Here is a 26,238-nt window from a genome sequence, read left to right as displayed (position 1 = left end):
AGGAGAGGCTGGAGATAGACAAAGAGGCAGCGTGGGCAGGTCAGTCGGGGGTGAGGGTGAGAGGTAAAGTTGAAGGGTGAAGGGGAAGGGTGAGGGTCACGGTGTCGGCCCACGGCAGAAGTCCTTAACAAGCCGTGATCAATAAATGACCAGGAAACCCTGAGCTCCTGTTTCTCCTGCATCCCGATGCAGCTGTAGGTGGTCTCCCAAAGATTTTACACTGTAGCAGAGAGAGAGAGACGCACACCCTGCTTCTATTACCTGCCCACTTTGTCTTCTCTGTCCCCTGACAAACACACACACACTCTCCTTCGCTTCCCTACAGCACATCCTATGCACGCATTTTTATCTCTCGCACCAATCTGCACAGACACACACACACACACACACACACACACACACACACACACACACACACACACACACACACAAACACGGAGCACATCCCCAGCTGAATGGAGTCAGGTTGGGCGGCCCTTCATTTTTCATGCAAACGGTAATTTAGTGAGACTGCCTATTGATTGAGCGCCGCTTGTCTCCCAAACAATGCCACTTCAATCAGCGGCCTGTGGGGGGAGGGGGGGCTGGGGGAGAGGGAGGAGATGGAGGGGAGAGTGGGGGGGGGGGGCTGCCGATAGCTGCAGTGACTGATTTAAGAGATGGATAAAAAGCAGATACGTCCCCCGCCCCTGTACTGATTAATGACAGTGGCCAGAGCAGCCCTGGACTATGCATCATGATTTAACCACCAGTCCCTCATCTAAAGATTAGCGTGCACGCACGCACACACACACACAGACACACAGTAAAAGCACCCCCACACACACACAGTGTGTACTGTACCACACAGAGAGACAAGACATTGAAGGTGTGAAGGAAAGAAAGGGAAGTGAAGCAGTGAGAAAGACAAGTGAAAGGTTAATGGGTGCACAAAGAGGTACTGTAGAGTGTGTTGAGTTGGTTTAACTGAATACTCACCTGCAGAAGTGTGCTTTTCAAAAACTAAACTCGCTAAGATGATATGAATAAGGAGACCAGTATGTCCAGCACAGTCAAATAACATCACACACTCTGGGAGTGAGTTTGTATTTATACAAAAATGTAACTTTCTTGCCCGTTGTGTGGCTAATTGTCTGCACCTTGAACTGGACATAGCAGAGTTCAGGGAGTTTTTCTGCTGTGGTGTGAGTGGGGTAAGCATGGAAAACAAGCTGAAGGGCAGGGCCACAACTGACAATAGTTCTGATTATCGATGAATCTGCCAATTATTTTCTCGATGAAATGGTCTGATGTATACAATGTCAGAAAACAGTGATAAATGTCTCAGCTTCCAAGAGTCCAAGGTCACGTCTTCAAATGTCTTGGTTTGTCCGACCAAAAGTAATGAGATTAAAACAAAGGAAATATTCAAAAACGGATTTCTTGCCATGGTAATACATAAAGATTTAAGACAACCATCGAGTAAATCAGAAAAAAGAAGTGGAGAGAACAACAGTGTAACATAATGAAATAAAGGAGAAGAAGTAACTCTGCATTTATTTAAAAAAATGGTTTGGTTTTATGTAAAACAGAGAAAAGACATCGTGGAAAGTCGAGTAATAAGTAGGGAAATAGTGAGAAAAAACATTTTTGTGATGAACTTAAACACCATTTTCATTCTACAACTTGCTTGTGAACGACTGAGCCTTTCCAGAACGCCCCTTTCATACCCAATCACGATACTATCACCTGTTACCAATCAACCTGGTTACCTGTGGAATGTTCCAAACAGGTGTTTTTGGAGCATTCCACAACTTTCGCAGTCTTTGGTTGCTCCTGTCCCAACTTGTTTGAAATGTGTTGCTGGTATGAAATCCAGAATAAGCAGATATTTACCGTTTTCACTTCAGCATATGTCAGAAAGGATTAGAAAATTATCACATTCTTTTTTATTTATGGGAATTAGTCTATTCAGTCTTTGACATTTTGTGCATCTCAACATGTAGAACTGAGCCCAGTGACAGTTCAGTCACTGCTGGCCTAGTCTAAGTCACGGTTTGTGCTCAAGTGCAGTATGGAAACCCAGAGAGCAATGTAAAGTTGTGCGACGGAAAACACTGACTCCGGTCCATTAGTTGTGTTGGAAGCTGAGGAGGAGGATCGGAGCCCCTCCCTGAGGCTGCTAAAATATTCATCAGACTCCCCGAGAGCATGTCTGCTAATAGTTATACATGGAGCAAGAGAAAGAAGTGAGAAGAGGAGAGGGGTGGGAGCGAGGCAAGAGGAGGAGAAATTGGGGAGATGAGCGATGCTCCCTGTGTGCATGTCAGCTAATAGTCAAACACGAAGCGCGAGCAGGGAGGGGGGAAAAACAGGAGAAGAAAGAGAGGGAAGGGAGGAGAGGGGGTTGTTTAAATAGTCTGTGGCTGAAACCACAGGGGATGGACCACATAAAAAAAGCACAAGTGAGGAGGAGAGAGAGACAGAAGGAGCAAAGGAGAGAGAAAGATTGAGAGGGAGTAATCACTCCTTTTCCTCCTCCCCTGCCATCACTCGCCCCTCTGAGCTGCATTCCAGATTGATTAAAAGCCCCTCTTGTAATTGTCAGATCTTGTAGGAACCATCTCTGTGTTTGAGTGTGTGTATGTGTGTGCGAGAGAAGGGGGGGTCATCTGTGTGAGCAGGGCAGAAGAGAAACCTAATTTCAATCACGTCAGCCAGTGTAACAGCAGTCACTTCAGTAGCCACCAGTCGCTTACACATCAATCAGGACTCCCACTCAAGCAAAGGAAAATTGTTGATTTTGTTTTGTCTTTACAAACAGCAGCCCAGGTAGCCGAGGCATTATCCTCCTATCCTACCGATAGAAAAAAAAGAAGTGTGTACAAACACTCACACATATTTCTGCAGTCATTAAAATGAGAAACGGCCGTTGGTGTAGAAGCTGTTGAAATACCATTAAGAAATGGAGACAAATGCAGTGGATCCCAGCCTGCTATGGCAACCTTGCTACAGTAAATCAGACAGTGACGAATATTACTGAGACCATGCTGCATGCATATGCACACGCAGTTACACATGCAGACAAAAGACACGTGCACGCGCTCATCCGCACACAAACTGCGCAAACAATCTGCGAGGCACCTTCCAAAAAAGCTCCTTCGGTGGATTAATGAGTAATTATCCTAATTAAATGTTTCCTGATCATCCGTTATGATACATGGATGATTATTATGTTCAGAGATGATTAAATGATAGTATAACAGAGCAGTCGGATATCATTTCAAAGAATTAATGAGCGTTTGTACAGAGGAACCGAGTGGAAATAAGGCGCAAATTAAAGATGGAATTAACTTTGATTTAATCAATTCAGGACTAATCGTAAGCTGGGGTGAGAGAAAGCTTTTTGCCATTGAATCACAGGTGCAGATACACGCTCGGTTCAGGTTTTTTAAGGCAAAACGCTCCCAGAAGAAGCCCAAAAAGTGAAAAAATGCAATCAAGTGCATCCCGTGCAAACACATTTGCTGCCAAACAGACTTTCTGCAGGGCTTTTTAAAAAATCACTTCATCAAACACAGTGCACTTTAGCAGACAGTGACTCTAATGCAGAAAAACTGCTTGTTGTGTTAGATACATGCCAATATGTGCTTGTTATTCAAATTCTTTCCCCCTGTTTTTCTCAATGAGAGAATGAGAGCTCACATGAGGCTAAGCTGCCCAATCAGTAAGCTTTTACCCAGAGATGCCAAAACTGCTACGCTGCACATCCACAACTTTCTTTTTGATCCTCTGAAGACATTTCAGCTCTTATGACCAGCTGATTGTGTTACTTAGCCTAATGTAAACCAATAAACGAGGCTAACCTTGTAAGCAGGGTCGATGCTTATTTAAAAGCTCATTGATTAACAGTTGTGATTATTGATCATGCCATGTGGCCCCAGACAGGATTGACGGATCTGACAGGTCAGGGTCCAGATTCCCAGAGACAGACAGACGGACGGGATGGGACGGGGAGGGAGAAGGGAGAGGGGTGGGCAGGCAGAGAATCTGACAGAAACACACACACACTCACACTCACACACACACACACACACTGATACAGTTCCTCTCAATCATGTACTAACTTGAAGAGATTACTTGGAGTATCAACTTATTATCTGTACAGTACTTGAACCTCTTCAATATTTTTGCCCTAACCTCTATCTCCCGCTCCACCGCCTGATTCTCTTCTCCATACGGTTCATGGTGCGGAGCAGAGTAGCTGCATGTGAAGGAGATAGTAAGCAGTAATATTCAATTATTGTATGCACGGCGTCCCCGTCCCGCCCTAAATTGATTTCTTATAGAACGGGAGGCATCGCTCAGCACTGACACACAGCCATGTTTCCCCCATCTACCACATCCCACGCAAATTACTCCTCCATCTGCTCTCCCTCACCGCACCGCGCATTTACCCCTCTGCTCCCTTCGTTCCTCTCCTCTCCTCTCTCCCCCCTTTCCTCTCCTCTGTCACCATCTCCTCGTCTTTCCCTCTCCTCTCCTCTCCCCGTCAGACTGCACAGCTATCTGTGGTTGGCACGGGCCCCGTCTCCCATACAGTGCGTTTAATCTGTCTTTAATCTCTTTGCATTGTAATGGGAAATGGTTTTGTGTTTTACTATTTGATTGAAGCTGCGAGCCCGCCCCTCACCACTGTGGGACTCTGGGTGTTTAGGAGAGGGAGGTGTTTTCAATTTTGCCCTTGCTCAAATTGTCTTTTATCAAAGAATTCATATCAGTAATATGATTCTACATATTAACCAGGCTGTTTGTAAGTGGCCTAATAGGAAAATAGCAAAGAGTGGAGAGAGAAAGATGGAGCTAGAGAGGAAAATGAAAACTGGCTTCCACTCAGAGATTAAAAAAAAAAATGACACTGAATTCAATGGCGGCTGAAAAAACATTTTTCATTGTAATATTCTGAAGCAGGAAAGCTTGAACGTGGCTCATCTGTTAAAGGAGAGCGGCTGTTTTCACCTGGAGCTACCACACAGTCGTTATGAAAGTTTTCTCCCGTCAGGTTATACCATCATTTTAAAGACCTTTACAATTGTACCTTTAATAAAGCCACACAGAGAGGGACTAGGTCTAATCAATACTTCATATAGTGGGGATTATTGTTTGTTCAGGCCCAACATAGATTCAAAACATCCAGGCTCGATAGTCATGTAAAGCTAGAATTGATTTGTTCATAAAAGCAACAAAATTTTTGTGTTGGTGTCACATTTATAATTTTTTTTTTCCTGCCGTCAGATTTTTTATTCATACGCACATTGTCACTTTTACAAAGAACAGGCCTGCCATTAATGCTGAATGCCATTTACAGTCTCCGATGGTTAAAATCAACAAAAACACACACATAAAGTCATGCGCAAACACACATACAGGTATGCACACACACACGCAGCATCCTCTCTCCTATTCTAATTAAAGGGACCTCTCTGCCCTGCTTGTGTGTGTGATATTGACACTTAGCTCCGTACAATAAACTTTATTGGCAAGCCCTGCTTGATTACAGCACTAAACTAGAATAACAAGGAATATGGGAGGAGGGGACGTGGATTATATACTAAACAGACATTAGTGGGCTCTATTCAAATATCTGGTGCATTTTAATAGTGAGCCCTGAAAGGCCTCCGGTTCTGAAGAAAGCCTCTGTGTGGGCACCCGCAGTGAGATGAAGCTGTGCACAAATAAAGAAAATGACATGGGTGAAATACAGCAAAGGTAGAAAAATACAAAGAGAGGGGAACAGAGATATATATCAAAGGATGTAGGAAGGGAAAGAAGGATAGATTTCCCGTCATTAATGATCTATGGAAAATCCTCTGTCTATTTTCAGATATACTGTTAATGGCTGCTCGCTGCCATTAAAATCGTTGCCGTCCTGAACTCAGCTATTCACGTATTGGCTGCTGCTTCATCTAATATTCATCTACTGGAGGTCAATGGCATTGGTGGCATGCTTAATTTGTATACACAAATTAAGGGTGGAGAATAAGACTTTTAAATGAGTATACAGTTGAGGATGAACAAATATGGAATTTAGATTAGATTTACTACATCTCAAAAACCTTGCCCTCTTTACAAAACGTTGTCTTAACAAAATAAGTTTGTCTTTGAGTGATGACTTAAAAAAAAGGTTGTATCCATCCTAACACATTTTCAAAAGTCACAGAGATAAGAGTTGTATGACTTTATGAAGAAAACACATGAACAGCCATGCATAAGAAAGAAAACAGAGAGAGTTTGTTTCTCCTTTAACAGCCCTGGTGAGAGACGATTTTAAAGAGAACAGGCTCTGCAATTATTTCCTCAACAAAGGTGTCTCAAACAATACCTGGAGGCAAAGACTTTGCAAAGCCCTCCTCATCCTGGACATTAAATTACCAGTCAAGTGTTACTTTTCGTACTTTGTGTTAAAGCATAACAAGGATTTCAGTCAAAAGACCCACTAAGCTCTGTGCCATTAGCAACTTTACTTGGGTGAGTGGTGCATGGTGCATCTACTTATTAAATGTATTCTATTATCAAAAAGTTTAACAGAATGAAAAAAGATTAGAAAGGGGGGATGCGGCTGTTAAAATAAATGCTAAAATTTTAATTCCATACATTCAGAGAAGCCTGTGATAACAGAGTTGTGACTCAAGAGCAAATGAACTGCAGCTGTCTGTCCCGCAGCTTCCACACTCACTGATGGCCTCTCTCTGCTCAGTCAGTTGAACTACAATGACCCCTACTGGCCTTAAATGGTACTGGGTGGGTGCTCTCCTCAGACAAAGAGCTTGGACTTCATTGTGAACTTGTGGCTCTGGATCTTCAACACACACACAAAAATAAAACACAATCAGGAGGAGAAAAGACGAAAAGGTCACTCCCTCTTTTCTTGTAACAGAAGCTGTATTTTCTCTTCCACTCAAAAACTCTCAGTCCAGGTTTGTGTTTGTTGTGGTTTTGAGTTTCTTTAGTCATCTTTGATTCACTTCCATCTTCAGACTCCCCCACTCACATCCTCCCTTTTCCCCTCTCTCTCGAGACCTTGGCACCCTCGGCAGGGCCTCTCCCGCTGGGTGTGTTGGCAGAGCTCTGTCTCTGATTCACCCACAGCGTGCCCTCTGGCTTAACAGGCTGGCATAAGGACATGGAGCAGAGTTGAGAGAGGAGGGCAGGAAGCATGGAGCTACAGACTGATTGAGCCATATATTACTGGAGGAACGGTATCACAGATTAGGTGAGCAGTATGAGTTAAGAAATTTGAGGTGCAGACAATGGTTTTAGGCACGTGGTTTTTGTGAGCCAGGGAGAAAATGCGAAATTGGAGCGGCAGGTGCTCCTCCGTCGGTCTGCACGTGTGTCTGGAGGAGAACATTAGAGTGAGACACACATGAGGCCTCACCTTGAAGAACCACTGACCCCACACACCTTTATTGCATCTCCAATTAGAGGAGAGGGAGGGCGGAAGGGAGAGATACAGAGAGGGAGAGACGGAAAGAGAGAAAGAAAGAGGGGGAGAGATGTATTTCATAAATGTAGTTCCATAAAGAGCACTGACCCAAATGGCATTCAGTAATTCTTCCCTGTGCCAGAGGAGGTGGGATAATCAGAAACTTCATCAAGCTCACTCCTTCCTTCTCTCCTTCCAAGTCTGCAACACCTCCTACTGTCCCACCCCCTGCTGGAACCTCTTAAACAAAAATCGTGTGTAATAACTGCGTAACGTACACAGTGCATCCGGAGCACGCATCAAAGAACATCCCTCCATCCCCACTTCATCGCTTCATTTTAATTAAACAAGTTTCCTCCACTCAGAGGCTCGCCATCTCTCATCGCTTTGATCTGTTCCCAACCGACTCACAGTTAAAGAAACAGCCCATCTCCATCTTTGAGAAAGTTGTAAGCGTTTGATTCTAAAGACTTCCAAACAGCAGTGGTGCAGCATTGATTCGACGTACACAAAAAGGCATCAAAAAATCAAATTCCGGAAAACATTAAACAAACCAGCTCCTTTGTGACACACTGAACTATAACTACAACCTCATATGGTCCATGTGGGTCCACTGATAAAAGCAGAACAAATTCCTTTTTGAAACTGTTCAATAAATTCAAATCTGTCTTCATGGCAATGTCGGCAATACATATCAAATCTGTCACTGCTGTGTTGAGATGGATGTGGGAGGGCAGAAATCTGAAAGAAAATAATACAATTAAAGTGTGTCTCGAGCACCAAGTCCCCATCGATCCATACGCTCTCTTTTCCAATACACTATGGACTTAACGTGGACTTATTCTTTCTTAAGCACAACTGGGACTGCTCCCTCCCCCCGGGTGCAACACTCACACAATGCTTCAAAAGAACATTTTGTTTATATGTTCAATACCAGAAACATCAATAAAATTATCCAATCATTAATTTCCTATTCAATACAAATTTAATGCAGAGCCACGGAGTAGCCAGCTCATATCCAATGAGGACATCTATCCCCAATCGCTCAGCTCTGTGCTTCACATTGCACACATCAATGGGACTGTCCCTAAAACAGCAATTCCTCACAGACTGACTCAATACTGTACAGACGGGGTAAAGAAGGAAAAGAGCAAATAAGGAGGATGGGAGTGGTAGGAGAGGAGGACGTATTGTTCCTTAAGCACCACTGTCAAGGTGAGAGTCTTGACATTGGATGGTCAGGCAGAGCAGAAAGAGACACATGTTCTTGGTCTGGCCAACTGTGAACACATCTGGAAAGTCTTGTTTGGTCATACAGGTGTAAAGAATCAGTGGTGGAGAAAGTATACAGATTATTTAAGTAAGTAAGTAAGTAAGTCAGTCAGTCAGTAAGTCAGTAAGTAAGTAAGTAAGTAAGTAAGTAAGAAAGAGCACTGTAATGTAAAAAGAAATTCCACTGCAAGTTAAAGTCCCGCTATAGACCCTATCAGAGTCAAAATACTACATATTGGATCATCATTTTGATGCATTAACAGATATTAAGATTAAGATAAAGCTACTAAAGCTTTAAAGGGCAACTGCCCCAATTTTACCATAGTCAAAAAAGTACAAATTTGGAAAATGAAAAAAATCTGGTGTACCTCTGTAGTTGGCTCAAGGCTGCATTAGTCACTACTATAATAATACAAGAATCTCTGATTCTTGTACATTGTGGGCAATGTATTCGACAGGTTCTGATGAGGAAGAAGGATGCTTGGAATAAAAAAAAAATGATAATTCCGGTCCATCTCCATCAATTTTGATACCTTTTTTTAAATTGTATAAACACTGTGAGTCCGATAACGTTGTAGGAGCGTAATGAAACAGCTAGAGTACTCTTATATTAATAAGTTTAATAACTTTAACAATTTATAATTTTCTGATCACGTTTGGTATTTAAAATCTGCATCTAAGAACTAAAGCAAGAGAAGTAAAAGGTATGCTATTTCCTTCCAGTATAAAGTAGCATAAAGTAGAAACACTTAAGTAAAATACCTCAAAATGTTACATAAGTATAGAACCTTTGTAAATGTAGTCACACTCCATCACAGCACAGACATGCTTATGTAAGGGGAGGAACATGGAAGAATGGAGGGTTGAGATGAAAACTTTCCAAAACATTTCATACATCATGGCTTCACTGTGACTTCTGTAAGGAGCTCTCACGCACTTCAATCAACAAGCTCATTCATGGAAAATTTCAAGATCAATGGCAGGTTCAACAGCTCCATGCTCAATGATAAAATCTATAGCTCTCTGTTGCATGTGATTAGGAAATGCGTGGAAATGCAATCAGTATCGAATATCATACAGGTAGTGAACCCAGCTGAACCCGCACCTACTATAACCCCCGACACGATACATCTCAGACGGAGCAGCGAGCCGCCAGTGTGTGTGTTTAACATGTTAAAGCTGGCGAGATGACACGAGAGCCAGGGTTCACAGGTCAAGTGGAGTCAAACCAGGTAGGCGATTGGCTGATCAGGTCTGAGTGTAATGACTAATCAATGGTCGAATGCATTAGTCTAATCTAATGGGCCAGGTGGGAGAGGACAGCGCTAGACGCATGGAACACATGATTGAGCACAACATGCAACAGCAATGCAATCAATAACACATAGAGTGGTCTAACCCCATGGGGGGGTCCCCACGACTGGAACGACCTGCTCCAAATGCATTTAGGAGGCGCTCTGTATGCGTGTGTGTGTAAATATGTATGGTTGGTTGGTTAGGGGAGGACAGAAAAGGAACAAGCTGTTTTACTCTGATTGATTGGATTATGAAATGAAATGAGGGAAATCAAAGCCTTTTGTTTCACCTCAGTGAGAAGCTACAGTGTGTTTCTGCCCACCTAACAGAGAGCCACGCACTAAAAGAAAGAAAGAAAGAGTGAAAGAGAGAGCGGCTGAGGTGATGGAGTGCAGTTTAGAATGCAAAAAGAAGAATGTTGATGAAAACAAAATGCAAAATACAGGAAATGAATCATCTGTTTATGCAATCAGGGGAAGGAGAGGTGAGACGTTCTTCATATTTAGGTCAGGCCCAGGAGAAAAGAAATCCTCCTCTGTGTGTGATTTGACCTTCCACCACCACTCAGTGACGAGCATTATGTGAACCTGTTTGTGGGTTAAAAGCATTGCTGAGCTCCCAGGTACCAGTCTGTACATTACTGAGGTCACTCACATCTCTAACCCCCATCAATGAATGTGTTCTAACGCAGAGTATGTAATGGAGAATAATGCGATGACAAAAGAAACAGGACACAGACATTTGTTAAAGAAAGAACAAAGCCGGCAGAATGAGAAGATTAATTTTATGGAAAGTTGCTGGAAAATTTCAATGACTAGTAAGAGGTGGCAAAGAATTGATCAACTCACAAGTCGATCAACCGTAGAGAGAGAGAGAGAGAGAGAGAGAGAGAGAGAGAGAGAGAGAGAGAGAGAGAGAGAGAGAGAGAGAGAGAGAGATGACAAGTTAGGGACAAGAGCCAGTCAGAGCAGAGGACAGGCCTGGGTCAATACTTGCAGCACATGCTGCTGACACTGCACCGTTCAGCGCGCATACACACTCCCGCACACACACTCCCGCACAAACGCACGCACGCACACACTCCCGCACGAACGCACGCACGCACACACACGGACATGTACACAAAAGATCGAGAGACATCAGACCGATCAGTCAGCCAATGTCAATATTTCAAGAGGAAGACAGAGAAAAGGGGAGAATGCAAGTGTGTGTTTGGGAATAAGAGAAAGCCAGACATCTCTCACACACACCACAATTAAGGAACATTTACAGACTGAATTAGGTCTTTGTGACACTAGTAATCCTTTCTTATCTTCTCTCTACCTAAAGGAAAAAATAACAGTAATTTAAAATAACATTTGACCATCTGACATTTCTTGTCATACTGCCATTTTCAGGCAGGTGAGCAAGACTCCTGTGAACACATAAAAGCTGCTACAAGAAGATCTTAAGAACACTTAAAGGGTCAGTTTACTCAAATTACAATAAAATATTTTCTCACTAACCTCTGGTGGGTTTCCAGCAATACAGATAGTTTTGGTTTTATTATCCATGGAAACAGGGATATCACTTTTTAAATGTGATTTTTCAACACAGTGAGCAACACATTTAACCTAGAATGAACCAGACACTTAAAAATAAGGGCTGGACTTTATTCCATCTTCCTGCTTATATATTTCCCTTTAAATCATTTAGAGCTGTAACAATTAGTCAATTAATCATACAATCATTCAGCAATAATTTGCACAACTGATTAACAGTTAGTAAAACAGTAAAAAGTATTTTTTAAGCAAAAATGGAATAAATGAAATGACAGAAAAAGTGAATATTTGGTGTTATTCTTGCTATTCTAGGATACTAAACTGACTTATCCTTGGACTGTTGGTTGGACATGAGATATCTAAAGACTGTTTTCTTTAACATACTTATAGGCCAAACAATTAAGTTGTTTTAATGTCCGTGATGCTGTAGCCCGGCAATTCGTCTAAACTATATTTAGGTTCCTTGAATGTGTAACTTTCATTTTTTTTAATTTTGTGTCTATGAGCATGTAAGTGTGCATATATAAGTTTGTGTGTGAGTGTATGTTTGTGTGAGAGAAAAAGAGAGGTCTGTGATAGGGGCCTCTCCATCTTTGAAATGAATTAGCGTGTGGTGCCTTATTGAGTGAGGTCCAGTGTTTAAGTGAAACTGATGAGAGATGTGTGAGCAGCGAGGACTGGGCTATAAGTATGTGGCTGGGGTCACAGGTTAATCCCTATTGATTTACTCCACCGTCTGCATACAGCCACACAGGAAGACAAGGAAGGAGAGGCCTGCTTTACCAGCTCTCACAGAGCACAAATGCAGGATAAAAAAGAAGAAGAAAATTCGCTGCTCTCAGTTACCTGACACTAAGTAGGGTAAGGACAAGAAAATGCATCATTTAATCTAAATTGGTAGATAAACAGGTTCTACTTAAAAAGATTGCAGAGCATGACCCCCTAAAAGATCAATGGGCGATATGATCATTGGCTTCATTTATACACGACAATATAAGCCAGATTCCAAACAAGTCAGGACTCTGTGTAAAATATAAATCAAACAGAACGCAATAATTTGCTAATCCTTTTTGACATAAACTCAATTGGAAATGATACAAAGACAATACACCCAATTTACACCCAAAATCCTGTGAGGGTATTTCAAAAAATAGAAAGATGTATCACATCCCAAGGAATCAAAATACTCACATTTCACTTGTTCGTTTGGCTCATATTACAAATCACATCATAATAGAGAAATGCTTCTGTGTTTCAGCACAGACCTTCATCAGAGCGTTTTCAGTACACTTCATGTTTTACACACCCAATTCCAAAAAAGTTGTGGCGCTGTGTAAAACATAAATAAACCAGAAAGTGATAATTTGCTAATGCTTTTAATCATATATTTAATTGAAAACAGTACAAAGACAACATACTTCATGTTTAATCTCATCATCTTCATTGGTTTTTGTAAATATATACTTCTTCTGCATTCGACACAGCAACACGTTTAAAACAAGTTGGTACAGGAGCAACAAAAGACTGGGAAAGTTGTGGGATTCTCCAAAAACACCTGTTTGGAACATTCCACAGGTTCCACAAGTAAACAGGTTCATTGGTATAAAGGTGTACCAGCTGGATCACAAGCAAGGATGGAGCAAGGTTCACCACTTTGTGAAACGCATGACTGTATCATTTGCATATGATCGCATTCTGTTTTTTTATTTTTATTTATGCCTCACACAGCATCAGGGTCGTACGACCAGGAGGCACTTTTCCTCATCTGAAACAAAATATAAAATAGGTGCATGTTTTTCAGCAAAGTGGGTTTAACACAGGAAACACGTGAACATCCAGATTCAGATTCAGATTACTTTATTGCCCATTAAATTTACATGAAATGAAAATTCATCATGCGGCCATATCTGTCAGCGTTGTGACAGATTTAAACGCTACCATCAAACTGTGAAATCACAGCGACAGGACCAACAGACCAGACCACAATGTGTTCGGTGAGAATCCCAAATAATAGCCAGACCAAGCTGTATTTATAAACAAGCTCTTCACAGTCTCACCCCAGAGGAGGAAAGGTGAAATATTACATTAATATGAACAACTATTAATAATAACCCCCCTTCTCTCCCCACCTCTTACCCCATCACTCCTTCTCCCTCAATCTCTATCTCCCTCCCTCCCTCTCTCTCTCTCTCTTTCTCTCTCTCTCTCCCTCTGCCTCTAATCCTATCATGCGGGCAATAAGTGTATGCACCATGAGCACATTTAATTTCTGCGGTTGGTTTTCAGCGAGCCCAGAGGTGAGCCTTAATAAGGATCAATGGCACTTTATCTGGGACAGCACCCACTTCACAGCATGCAAATTACACAGCAACCCTTAAAAAAAGAAATGGATTTAATTAAAAAATGTAGAACCACGGGCTCTGGAAATTCAATTAAAGGATTTATGCAAAGGTTGGCTAGCTTTTTGTGTTGCAGTTCCTGCTTATATAATGAGCTTTTCATATTAAAAATCAATAGGTAATCTGGGCTAGGGGATCGGCTGCTTATGTACATTTTTGAAATCAATTTGAAAAATAGTCCATCAGCTCCATGTCACAACAAAGAGGGGAGGGAGCGGCGTGCGTGTGTTTGTGCGCTGGAAGGGTGGGGGGCAGTTACAGGAAAGCAGTAGAAGTGGATGGTTGAGGAGGGGGTGATAGGTTGCATCTTTCTCCTGTCTGAGGGTCACAGGAGAAAAGCTGTGGAGCTCTAAAGGTAAGAGAGATGGAGACTGAAGGAGGCAGTGTGGAAGAGCAGAGGGTAAGTGAGTAAAGGATGTCTCTCTGGCCAGGTCAGCTTCTGGCTCTTTGGCCTGTTCTGATCCCGTCTATTAGAGAGAGAGAGTCCCTTGGCAATGAGGGTCTAGCTGGCTCTGACCTGTGGCTCTGGGGTAATTTAGCCCAGCGCCAACTCAGACTCAGCCCAGCCTCAGACAACCCAGGCTGGGGAGACGTCCTAATGGCCTCCCTGAGGTGTCTGGAGCTGGAGGAGCAGGGAGGATGTGGTCGAGGCTTTAAATAACATTTCCTCACAAACAACGCTGCCACAGAAACACATCTTATGACGAGGTAAATGTAAAACTGAATTGTAAAAAAACCCCATTATCGATAAGATGGAACTATATTGAGGCATTAGCAACGCAAAATTCCATTTTTAAAAGTTTGACTGTTGAGAAACCACGTTGCTCAACTTCTTATGCTCTCAGCACAGATGTTGTTCATGCCTTCTTCACACTCATGTTGTATAACTGTGCGCAGGCAGGAGGGGTGAATGACTGACTGCATACAGTAGCAGACTGTCAGCATTTGATTGGTTCTTTATTGATCCAGACACGCTCTCCATCACATCAACTCATCCACAATAAACCATTTACACAGTTTCCCTGTGCAATGGACCACATAACCAGGCCTCAGGCCATCTCTGTTCACCCACAGTGTGTGTGTGTGTGTGTGTGTGTGTGTGTGTGTGTGTGTGTGTGTGTGTGTGTGTGTGTGCGTGTGCGTGTCTGGGCGAGTCTGAGCGTGTGTGTGTTTTCTTTAATGAAATGGTATCTCCGTGGACAATAATCCCAGTAACAGGATTGGGCAGGAACACACATGTCAATACAGCCAAATGGGATTGTATGCTTTTATCCATCCCCACACCAACACTTCTTTCTCTCCCTCTGTCTCTCTCTCCCGCTCCGCCACCCTCTCTCTCTCTCTCCCTCTCTCTCCCTCTCTCTCCCTCTCTCTCTCTCTCTCTCCCTCTCTCTCTCTCTCACACATACATACTGCAGCAGCACAGCAGGGAATGTCTGACAGGAATATCACATTCATTACATCTAGCTCCTCAAAAATGATCTAAAATACGGTCTCTAAAGGAGTAAGTGAACCTAATACCAGTTAGCATAATGTGTAATATTCTGTCTACACCGCTGAGGAGAAACCTACACAGTGTCTCCAGTCAGGCTGGAGCTGACCCCCTCCTGTGTAGCTCCTAATCATCCAAGAGGACTCTATTACAAGGGCCTGGCAGCTCATCTAACCCCACAGAGGAGAAGGGGGGGCTGGCGGGTAGATTGGGACCTCTGCTCCTCTTTCTTTCCACATGGTTAAGCACCACACACAACAGCAGAGCGCGCGCGCGCACACACACACACACACACACACACACAGACAGGTGCCTGGGTGTGCAGCAGAGCCACTGCGTCTGTGTGTGACACCAGGTAGCAGATCGAGCACCTGACCTTACGTCTGTCTGCAAGAGGGAAACTGATAAAGAACACTGAAGTGGTTGCCGTGCTCACATACAGCACCAACCACCTGACCTCAGTATACGTCCGTTATATGGTAATGTTGATGTCTTCGTTGCAAGACCTGTCTCTGGGGTTAACACCAGAGGTACAGAAAGAGAGCTCCTGGTCACAGCAGGCAAGGCTCAGCAGAGTCCCACTACTCCTGACTGAACAACCATTTCTCTAATACAGCCCTGACTGCTGGTGCCTGGTCAAAAGTTCAGCCTGTGCATATGTAAAAAGGTGGCCTGGTGCCCGAGGCAGGATCCTGGGTAAAATAATCACGCTAAAACGCTAAGAAGCATGGGACTAGGCGAGAGCACTGATGAAACCGGCCCCTGGGGCCACTGAGGTGTCTGATTGGACCGGCGGAGCCTCTTAGGCCCGTGCCCACAACACCTCCCTCCCCTCTTTCTATCCATTACAGTGGATGATGAGGTACTGGAGCTACTGCCCACACTGATCTCCATTCAGCTCAGCACTGTCTGCGCCTATAGTTAAGGTATGGATTAGATGAGTATAGGCTGAGCACAGCTGCTCAGAGCCTGAGGGTACACTGATCTTGAGGGAGCAATCAGTCAGTCAACAAAATGTCACAGGGTCAGCGTTACAGTTTGACAGGATGGTGACAACTTCTCAAAGGTTACAGCCCAACTAATAACTGCAACAGTCACTGAAATTCATTCTGTGTTGTGTAAATGTATCAAGTTTTGATTCGAAGTGTGCCGCCTAATAAGCATATACAGAACGTAGGTTATCAAAGGCCTGAAATCCTATCCTGAAATGCTCTCCTAGATCAAATAAATCCACCAAAATCTGTGTCAATCAAACTTTGAGCATTAAACAGAACAGTGATAACCACGGCCTCTCGCTTAGTCTCACTCACTGTAACAAACATGCATCTACATCCAGACACATACACGAACAGTACACACACCACTGCAGGCCAGATCATTCATCGCTGATAATCACACCAAAGGACACTGGGAAAACTCCCACTCCAAACACGCTGAATTAAAGAAACAGGAGTTACAGGCCTGGTCGCACAATCTCTGATAAGTAGATCAAGGCATGGGGAGGGGAACATGATGTTAGTGAGAGATAGTTTGGCTGATTAAAATGTCATGGCTCTTTATAGATGCCTTTCTCAACTCAGCAAAATGGAATCAGCTCTGTACATCAATAGCAGAGTGGGCTGTGCTCCCTGCTAATACAGAAGTTTCTTCCCCTTAAGTAGAAGACACAACACAAAGAATGCAAAACATATTTGGGCAATACGTGAGCAAAATACAGTAGCAAAGAGATAAAAGCAGAGAGTAAAAGTGAAGAGCTGATAAAATAAGAGAGCATGAAGCACAATTAATGAGGGAGGAAAGCATGAACATGATTGGATGACCAAGTACGGGGCTTATGGCCTGACATGACATTCCATCGCCTTTACTACAACAATCAAATTAAAGATTTAGGACCACATGTGGCTCCAGGTGTTTGAGCAGACTCCATATTGTGAATTCATGCATGTGCTCGTCCATGTATATGTGTGTGTGTGTGTGTGTGTGTGTGTGTGTGTGTGTGTCTCCTCGCGCAGCGCAACTGTATATCACTCCACCTGTGCTCCTATAAATCAAACCTGTGTTTTAAATGAGAGGCTGGTTATTTGCGCAAGAACACACACGGGGGCTTTGTGATTGTTTTTTAGAGTCGACATTCTGCTTGTGTTTGCATCCCAGAACAATCTCCACGGATCCCGCAAGCGTACGCAAGCAATTAAAGCGATAGCATCTTCATATCCCTGCAACCAATAACTGAAATAATATCACTGTTTTATTAAGCCCTTAATGTGGGGGCAGAAGGAGTGAGGAGTGGGATTTTAAAGAGGATACACTTTCAGGGGCCTTATCAACCCCAGATTTAAATAAGAGCAAATGCTCAGCTTAAGGGTGTGCCTCTGTGTGTGTCTGTGTGTGGCCTTTATCAGACATGGGTTTTGGCTAATTGCTGTGTCAGCACACCAGAATTTAATTACTAGCTCTACCTTTGTCCTTTAATATTTACTAACATCTACACTACATTTAATTAACCACGTGTAGAAAAGCCATAGCCTCATTCTGGGGGAGAAACCGCTCTGCTAATTGCATCTGTGTGCTCGCATCCAAAACATTAACACCCTTTCCTTAGACACACAAAGAACACAGAAGTGTCATCCAATCAAGGGTGCACTTCCAAATCATCTGATTAAAAAGCATGTTTAACAAATTTTGGTACGAAAATCGACGCAGACCGGGTTTGAAGATTGAAACAAGACAGAAGAAGTGCTAAGAGCTAAGAGAAATGCTACACAAGGTAAAGAGGGAGGGGAAGGGGAAGAGTGTTTTGTGACAGAAATAGTCAAATTGAGGAAATGTTCAGCTTGCCATTTTGTGAAAGGTGCTGAGGAGCAGTTCCTCTCATCTCTCATCGTATGTCAGAAGGAGGAGAGACAAATGATGGCCTGAGGCCTTGTGTCTGTCAGACATGATGGATCAGAATGACGCTTCACTAAAACTCCAGCACGCTGCCTTTCAACACATCACATTTTCCCTTCAGTGCAAATACTAAATTGATAAAGTATGAAGAGCAGCTAATGGAAAGATGTAATAGTCAAACTAAAGCATATATTAGGAGACTATAGAGCCTAAAGGGTAAAGTGCTGCTATCAATTGAAAAACGTTGCAGAGCAGAGGACACAACTTAGACCAAAATTAATCACAGTGAGGATTTTATCGTTCATACCCAAAGTGTGAGAGGATGTTAACCTCAGGCACCTAACATCACCTTATAGGCACACACACATGCTATGAACACTTCATGCAGTGATTTATTGGACTCCTCCATGCAGATGCATCCTCACGCACTTACACAGTTGCCACTCTGAGCCGCACTATAGAGGTTATTGCCTTGAGAGGAAACTTTAGCAGTAAGCAGTCTTATATTTATGATCTAACTGAATGTCACTGACAGCAATAGTTATTGTAGATGTAATACTTCACCAACTTCAACTATATGTCCAGATTTGGGCAAAAAATCTTAAGGATGTGACAAGTGAAGTACAAAGAAGGCCTGAGAGCCAAAAGGCCATCTTCATAAAACAGAAATGTATATGGAGCCAGACTGTGCAACACCGCTTCCAGTGATCAACACCTCACTACAACCCTTGGTGTGCATTTCTTTTTTATTATAAATTGAAGTACAAAAAGGCTAATTTTTGCAAATTGTGTAAGGTCACAGTAGTCAACAGAAATTACATCACCAGAAAAAAGACAAAAGACATGCAATGCCGAATCACCAAAATTGATACCTCCTATTCCCAGCTGAACCTAGAAATTCTATTCACAAAACAGCACTGGTCTTAGCATCCCATATTCCCACAAGACATCCCAGGGGACATGGCCATAAGCCTTTTCCTAATACATCAAAAAGATGTTGTGTGGATAGATAACCTCCAATGACTCCTTCAGTAAGCAAGCTGGTCCACTGTTCCACGACTACAATGGAATACGCAAAGTTCCTCCTTAATCTGAGGTTTTACAATAGGCCACCGCCTCTGTTCTTTCCCAAGGGGGCTCAGCAGCAGCATGGGACTAGGCGAGGTACCCAATAACTGGAGCACACCTTCCAGTCCATTCCACCAGTGAGACAGGCTCTGCATCCTCTGAAGAGCTCCTAAAAACCCTCCTTCCACCAAATGACAATATCCCACGTTGTCGTTAGCAGTTCTCTCTTGATCAAGATATACAATCAAATGATACAACTACAGCTGATGAAGCTGATCATCAATTTTGCCAATTCAGTTTTGGTGCTACACTTACAACATGACGTTCATTATGGACAGTGTGTGACTGGCACAAGTCCAATAACAAAACACCAGTCAGGTTCAAATCAGGCAGACTGTTCCTCCCAGTCGCCCCTCTCCAAAGGTAGTAGAGTCCCCAGACTCTCCATGGGACCGCAACCAGGGACTACAAGAAAGCTGGATACTCTAAAGATCTTTTCAGATGAACACAAATGAATAGAGGCCTCACTCAAATCAGAGGAAACCTCCAAACCAGTGCTGCTCAGCCAGAACTGCATGTAGAAGAACTACGCATATTTGATACAGCTTGTCTCCTGCAACTCCTGCTCCTTCCCCACCAGAGATACAAAGCCATGTCCCAAGCCCCTTACCTGGGGCCCGTTTGCCAAGAGAGACCTTACCAGGAGCTGTTGACCCAAAAACACAGCTGCCACGGTCACAGGGGCACAATAACTCCCAACACCATCACCATCACAGTGGAGTGTCAAGTCTCTGAGTGGATCAGGTTTTTATTGTTGCTCAAAATGAAACTTGTAAACAGATAAAATGCACTGGTCCCTGCGGCATGGCACCTGGCCTCCTCTCTTTGCATCTCTTAAAGACAGCCTGTAAGGACATAATGTCTTAACTGTATCTCTGCTCTCAGACAGGTCTTCAGTCAGCCTGCCTATATTACCCAGAATTTAAGATAATGCTTCTGAAAATATCTGGTAATACGTTCTCCTGATGGGAACGAGTATATGGCAAAAACATATTTGACAAAGAGCTTATTATCTTAGTACTCTAGAGGTCATGACTGCATGTGAGTACAGACTTGAGTTTGTGCACTGCATTTACTGTAACCTAATAGTCGCGGTACACAGGATCTGGAATATCACCTACCCCTGCAAGAGGATAGGGAACCACCTCTCGCAGTTAAAAAAACAGTGACAGGAGGAAGAGGAAAACAAACCACAGAATATCTCTCTATCTGTGAAACTCAGACTCTCTCCCTGAGCCCTCAGCAGTCAGCAGATCAACCCCCTCTCCATCCTTTTTCCTCTCCTCTCATCCAGGAACGTGCCAAGACAAATATATAACTAACAAATGTTAACCAGGCCACTCTGCTGGCTGTTTGGTCCGACACTTAGTGCAGTCACGAGGTTATTTAACATTTTCAGAATTGTTTTCTCACTTACCATAGACTTGGTGAAAGGTCTGGCCAGTGTGAAGAGAAAGGTCATCAGCCACCAGCTCCGGTGAATGGAGGTGTACATCATGTTCCCAGGGTGCACTGCGTTGGAGGTGACGCCGTGAGGTGAGAGGCGTCGGTGGAGCTCGTTGCTGAAGAGGATGTTACAGAGTTTGGCCCGATTGTAAGCCAGCATGGACCAGTACTCCTTCTTTGCGGGAGACAGCAGGGCTAAGTCCACTTTGCCACATGAGTCTAACAGGTCTGTGAACCTGAAATATAGTCCAAGAACAAGCTAAGTTAAAGTGTGCGTGTGTGTGCGTGTGTGTGTGTGTGGGTGTGCGTGTGTGTGTCTGCTTTCTACTGACAGATGTGTGGTGCTGGCTACATACAAATCAAAGACGTGACATGATGTTCTTTAATTGCCTGCGACAGAGCTGTTAAACTCCAGATGTTTGACAAGGCCCCTTAAACATTACACTACTAGTTGTGTTATTATGCAGTCACACAAAAACATCACAATACACGAAAAACTACACTCCCAGTGTGTCCTGTGTGTGTGTGTGTAAGTGTGTGCATGTGTGTGAGAGAGACGGGCTCCAAACCGGTGGAACACATCCTACATATTAATCCAGTCATTAGAAAACAACCAATCAAAATGTCACCTGGTTTCCTTGTTGTGATTTTACAAGCTCGCTGCCTCTTGTTTACTGTCGCCTCCCGCAACATCCTTGCTTGGCTAAATTACAACATCTGCAGGCTTTTCATTTCATGTGCTGCAACTTCATAACTACTTTAGCAAGTAGAGGTTGATAAATCAATGGCCTGAGCACCAAATGTAGTTTTTTGGGGATTTTTTTTTCAAAATGTTTTCACATGCTGCACTGAAGGCTGTGCCTCGTTACAATGAATGAATCAATGAATGAATGGGGGTTTACAGTGATATTGCAACAAATTATTTACCCTGCCAGATGATTCACATGAACTTACATGGAGATTTTGGTTAATAAATACACTTTCTCTGTACATTAAAGTACAGAGTCAGAGCTGCATCTTAGATCCATCAGAGGTAATGTCATTAAGGATATTATCTCCCCTTGTTTGACCTGATCTAATGCAGTACTAGGGCAAAGCAAACCTGTATTGGGCCAATTCCACAATAAGCCCCTGTGGTGGAAACAGATAAAGTGTCCAGCCATTACCCGCGTGTCCATCTCTCCCACCTCTGTCCCGTATAGGTCAATGCTTTACCAGCGAACAAGGGGATTAGGGAATACAATATGCTGCCAGGTCAGGGGTCACACGCTGCCTGTGAGGGGAGGCTAAGTGAATAAACGGGAAATCAGCGGAAACTGAAAATAACACAAACAAAAAAGGGAGCGACTTCAATAGATGTAATATAGGTCTGGAATGAGGTGGACAGAATGGAAGATGTAATATGAGATATTGTCTATTTCCACTCCTTCTTCCCCTCCCTCTAGTCTGTGTCAGTGTGTAACTGACTCTCTCTGGTCCCGCCTAAGCCCTCTTTGAAGGGGTTAAAGCCACCGCTGCTTGTAGAGGAGAGAAGGAAAGGTGAGTGTAAGTGTTGGGAAGGCAGGGAAAGGAGAGAGGGAGCTGTAGGGCAAAGACTGAAGAGAACACCTGACCATCTTGTCCTTGCGACATGTATACATGGTGCACATTTTGCCTGTTCCTGTAGCGGTCTTTCCACCACCAAAACTTGTATGAACTCACTGTTCTTACTGTGTAGGCAAGTCTTGCATCAATCAAATGTTGTCAATACTCCCTTCATGACATGATTTCTTTCAATAAGCTTTTCCTACTCTCTATTCCTCTTACTTTTCCTGCAGCATGCAATAGCAGTGTGACCCCAAGTGAATCTGAGTGTCAAACCATCCCCTCCGCTGCTCCCGTCCTCTCATGCATGGCAGTCTGTATAACATAACTCATACGAGGGGCCCTATAACAGTGCTGCTGTTTGATCTGCTAGAATAACTCTGCGTATGTTCTCCTTGTCTCAGGTCACTCTGCCGAGCTCCAATCAATCACTCTGCCTGGCCGTCTGACTCACTGAAGCCAGGATCAATGTCTGACACACACACACACACACACACACACACACACACACACACACACACACACACACACATAAACCACACACACATACACCACACACCCACTGGCTCTGAAACACATGGCTCAGGGCTTGGGCTCACAGATCACTGCAAGACATCATGCTTGTCTACTGTATGACAGGAAAAACAGACGCCTGCGGAGTGGAGCTGTTTGACAAACAGATAGGACTTGGAAAACAATGGCAGGCAGGGAAAGGCAGAGAGAAAGGGGCTGAGTCAGGGGGTCACACAGAAAGGAGCAGATACTTGATCAAAGTGAAATTTAGCTGAGAAGTCCATCCATCATGTTGATGATACGTTTAATTCGTAGTGACAGCGTGTGGAGGGAAATGAGTTTTCAGTGAGTGAGGCTGTCATGTTTGACAATATGCATCAAGACTGATCTGAGTTTGTCGTGAAAACTGGCCAATGAAGAGGCTGTAACTGAATGACTGGAGTTGAAGAGTAGTTGGACTAGGCAGGGTAGTTATGTGACATTACTGCTTAAACTATATCAGTGTGACTTAAACATGGCTTAACTGTGTGAATATTGGGAATATAGGGCAACCAACAGCATTGTGCTCACATTCAGAGCACTGCATTCTGCCAGGGGGGCAGTGATTTCGATTATTGCAACCTGTGTGGAACATTCATATTCCCACATTGGTGGAAGGTACATTAGAAGAACGTGAGTGTCATCAAAATGTTAACCTGTCATCACCTCCTTTACTGTCAAAAAGCAGTGATAACATGAATACTGTAGCTACATTTCAAAAAATGAGTTTACTGTGTTAATGGACTAGACGAGTTGACTGGAGGGTGAACTAGGTGAAATGATTTCTATCACTAAGAATTTCAAAATAAAATGGTCAAGTAAACTCAAGCCAGTCTACAGGTTTGCCTTGAAGGGTGCACTGTGTAATTGTTCAGGAATTTGTCCAAGCTTAGCTTCGGTCATGTCTGTCTATGGTTTCCAGAGGCAGCTTATCTCAAATACAGGAAAATAAATCATTGCAAATAGTGAGGGTTTAATATTTGGTACTTAACAGCCGAGCCTTAACAATTCTTTTTGTCAAATGTTTTGTCAAACATGCATCACTATCAGCAAAAAATCTCCAAACCCACACAGTTAGAGGTACAGAGGTAACTAAAGATACTTTAGAGAACAACATAGAATGTGGCTCAGGATCAGATATTTACATCTTGGAATTTGTCTGGTGGTATCAGGTTTTTCAGAGGTGTTGTATAAAACAAGTTCGTCAGGAGTTGAATGTTTTTTTTTTTACCTTTAATAGCGCTATGGAGCAGTTTTGTTTCTCTCCTTTGCTAATGGTTTGTGAGGAAGGAAATGCATTCAAAATGTTTCTTAGACCTCAAGGATACAGACAGGGAGTTTTGTTAGCAACACTGAACGTTACCAGATAGCGTATTTGTTTACAAGAACTTTCCACAGGCCACATTTAAGTTTATTAAATGTGTAAATATACAAAGTTGGTGAAAAAATATTTTTCTTTGCACATTCAACATTACTAACAAATTAGGATGATTCGCATTTTGTCTCAAAGAACGAACAGGTCATGTTTATATTTTATTGAAACAGGCCAAAAAAATCCTACAATATGTGCCTCATCTTCATAGACTTCTCCCGAGACCATGCAGATGCACTAATAACAAACTAGTCAACCTTTTAAAATAAATTTCCACTTTTTTTTACATGCCTAGTTTATTGGCTTTACCTGTGGGACTCAGAGGATACCACCACAACACGGGCGGGGGCCGAGCAACGCAGCACATCCTGTAGGCACTGGACAAGCAGGAAGTGACCCAGATGGCAGATTTGGAAGGTGGACTCCAGGCCATCCTCCGTCAAGCTCCAGGGCTGAGTGCACACTGCTGCATTACATACCAGAATGTGCAGGGGTCTATGGTGGGGGCAGAAAATAAAACATGTTTGATTGTCTATTGATTATAAGTGAAAACAAAGACACCACTGTATAAAAATGGGCTTTTCATACATTATCAGGCTCAAGAAAAGGTAAGATGAGACAGAGAGCAGAAATAAAAAAAGAGAATGAAATGGTGAGGAGCTAAGGAAGAGAGGAAACAGGGTGTCTTATTCCAGAGAGTGGCAGACTTTAGAGGTCTACTGAGACAGAGCATCAGTAATGCTGATATGATACAGAGGTTTCCAGTGCAACTCCCCATGGCTCGTCAGGTACTGTAGATACTGAATACAGCTGGCGGGAATCCAAGAGCAACAACACATTGAAAAGCAATCTCAAACCGTTTCAACACACGCGAGTGGTGGAAGTAATGGGTGTTGATACAGGCTCTGTGTGTAACTACTCTGAGTAACCAAACCCACGAACACATCGACTGGGAAGGGGCTGAGCAGAGGAGTGCCGATCAAAGGAGATACACACACACACACACACACACACAAGTCATGACATAAAAAAAACGACTGACTTTATTAAGGGCCCAGTAAAAAAAAAAAAAAGAAGAAAAAGAAAAAGAAATGCTTTAGCACACACTGACACGCAATGCATTTCCATTCCTGCAGACTTAGCGTGGGCGAGCGAGTAACGCTCGCATGCCATTGACTGGAGATTGCTGGATTGGTCAGGGCAGCGAGAGATCCTTGTCGGTGACAGCGTCGCTCCAGCGAGCTCGAAACCACAGTAACACAGCCGAACAATCCAAACACACCCCACCAATTTTTAATTTCTTCCATTAGAATTAATTATGGGGCCGAAGGCAATTTGTGTACCCTGTGTTTAAGACTGCCTACTGGATTAATTAAAAACTGGATGCTGGAAAATTAATGCGTGAATTGTTATGCCTTTCTATAATGAGCCATCCCATGCTATTACATAGGAGTGTACTGTACGATCACCTTCAGGCCTCCAAACACACAAGGTTCATTAAAGAGCACAAACCTAGTCACAAGTCAACTTAAAGAACGCAGACCTAAGCACATTATCAACAGAGCACCTACTAGCAGCCAGATACTCAAATTTTCATCCAAGATACAAAAAATGTAAGGAAGTCTAACTTGATGGCTTGGAAGAAAAAAAACATCTGTAAATAAATCACCTGTGTGACCTGCATTTAAATCTGATAGAACAAGACACAGAAGTAAAACACCACCAGTGATGTCAAGTTCTGCTTTGAAATTGCTCTCAGCTTAAAGGCAGACAAAACGTATTGGTTGGTTTTGGCCCAGTGT

At 43.1% G+C, this 26,238-nt stretch overlaps 1 protein-coding gene across 1 annotated transcript in view; it reads right to left on the bottom strand.

Annotated features, from left to right (window-relative positions):
* Positions 1-26,238, bottom strand: part of wwox (WW domain containing oxidoreductase) — a 126,603-nt gene that overhangs the window by 63,102 nt on the left and 37,263 nt on the right. The window contains exons 7-8 of the mRNA XM_041939201.1: positions 24,746-24,931; positions 20,900-21,164 (exon numbers count right to left, since the gene is read on the bottom strand). Of these exons, the coding sequence (XP_041795135.1) occupies positions 20,900-21,164; positions 24,746-24,931 (451 nt within the window). The remainder of the gene's footprint in view (positions 1-20,899; positions 21,165-24,745; positions 24,932-26,238) is intronic.

The sequence above is a fragment of the Chelmon rostratus genome, chromosome 6, assembly GCF_017976325.1.
Source record: "Chelmon rostratus isolate fCheRos1 chromosome 6, fCheRos1.pri, whole genome shotgun sequence".
Classification (NCBI taxonomy): Eukaryota; Metazoa; Chordata; class Actinopteri; order Chaetodontiformes; family Chaetodontidae; genus Chelmon; species Chelmon rostratus.
The sequence above is the reverse complement of the archived record's forward strand: the minus strand, read 5'-3'. Positions and strand labels throughout refer to the sequence as shown.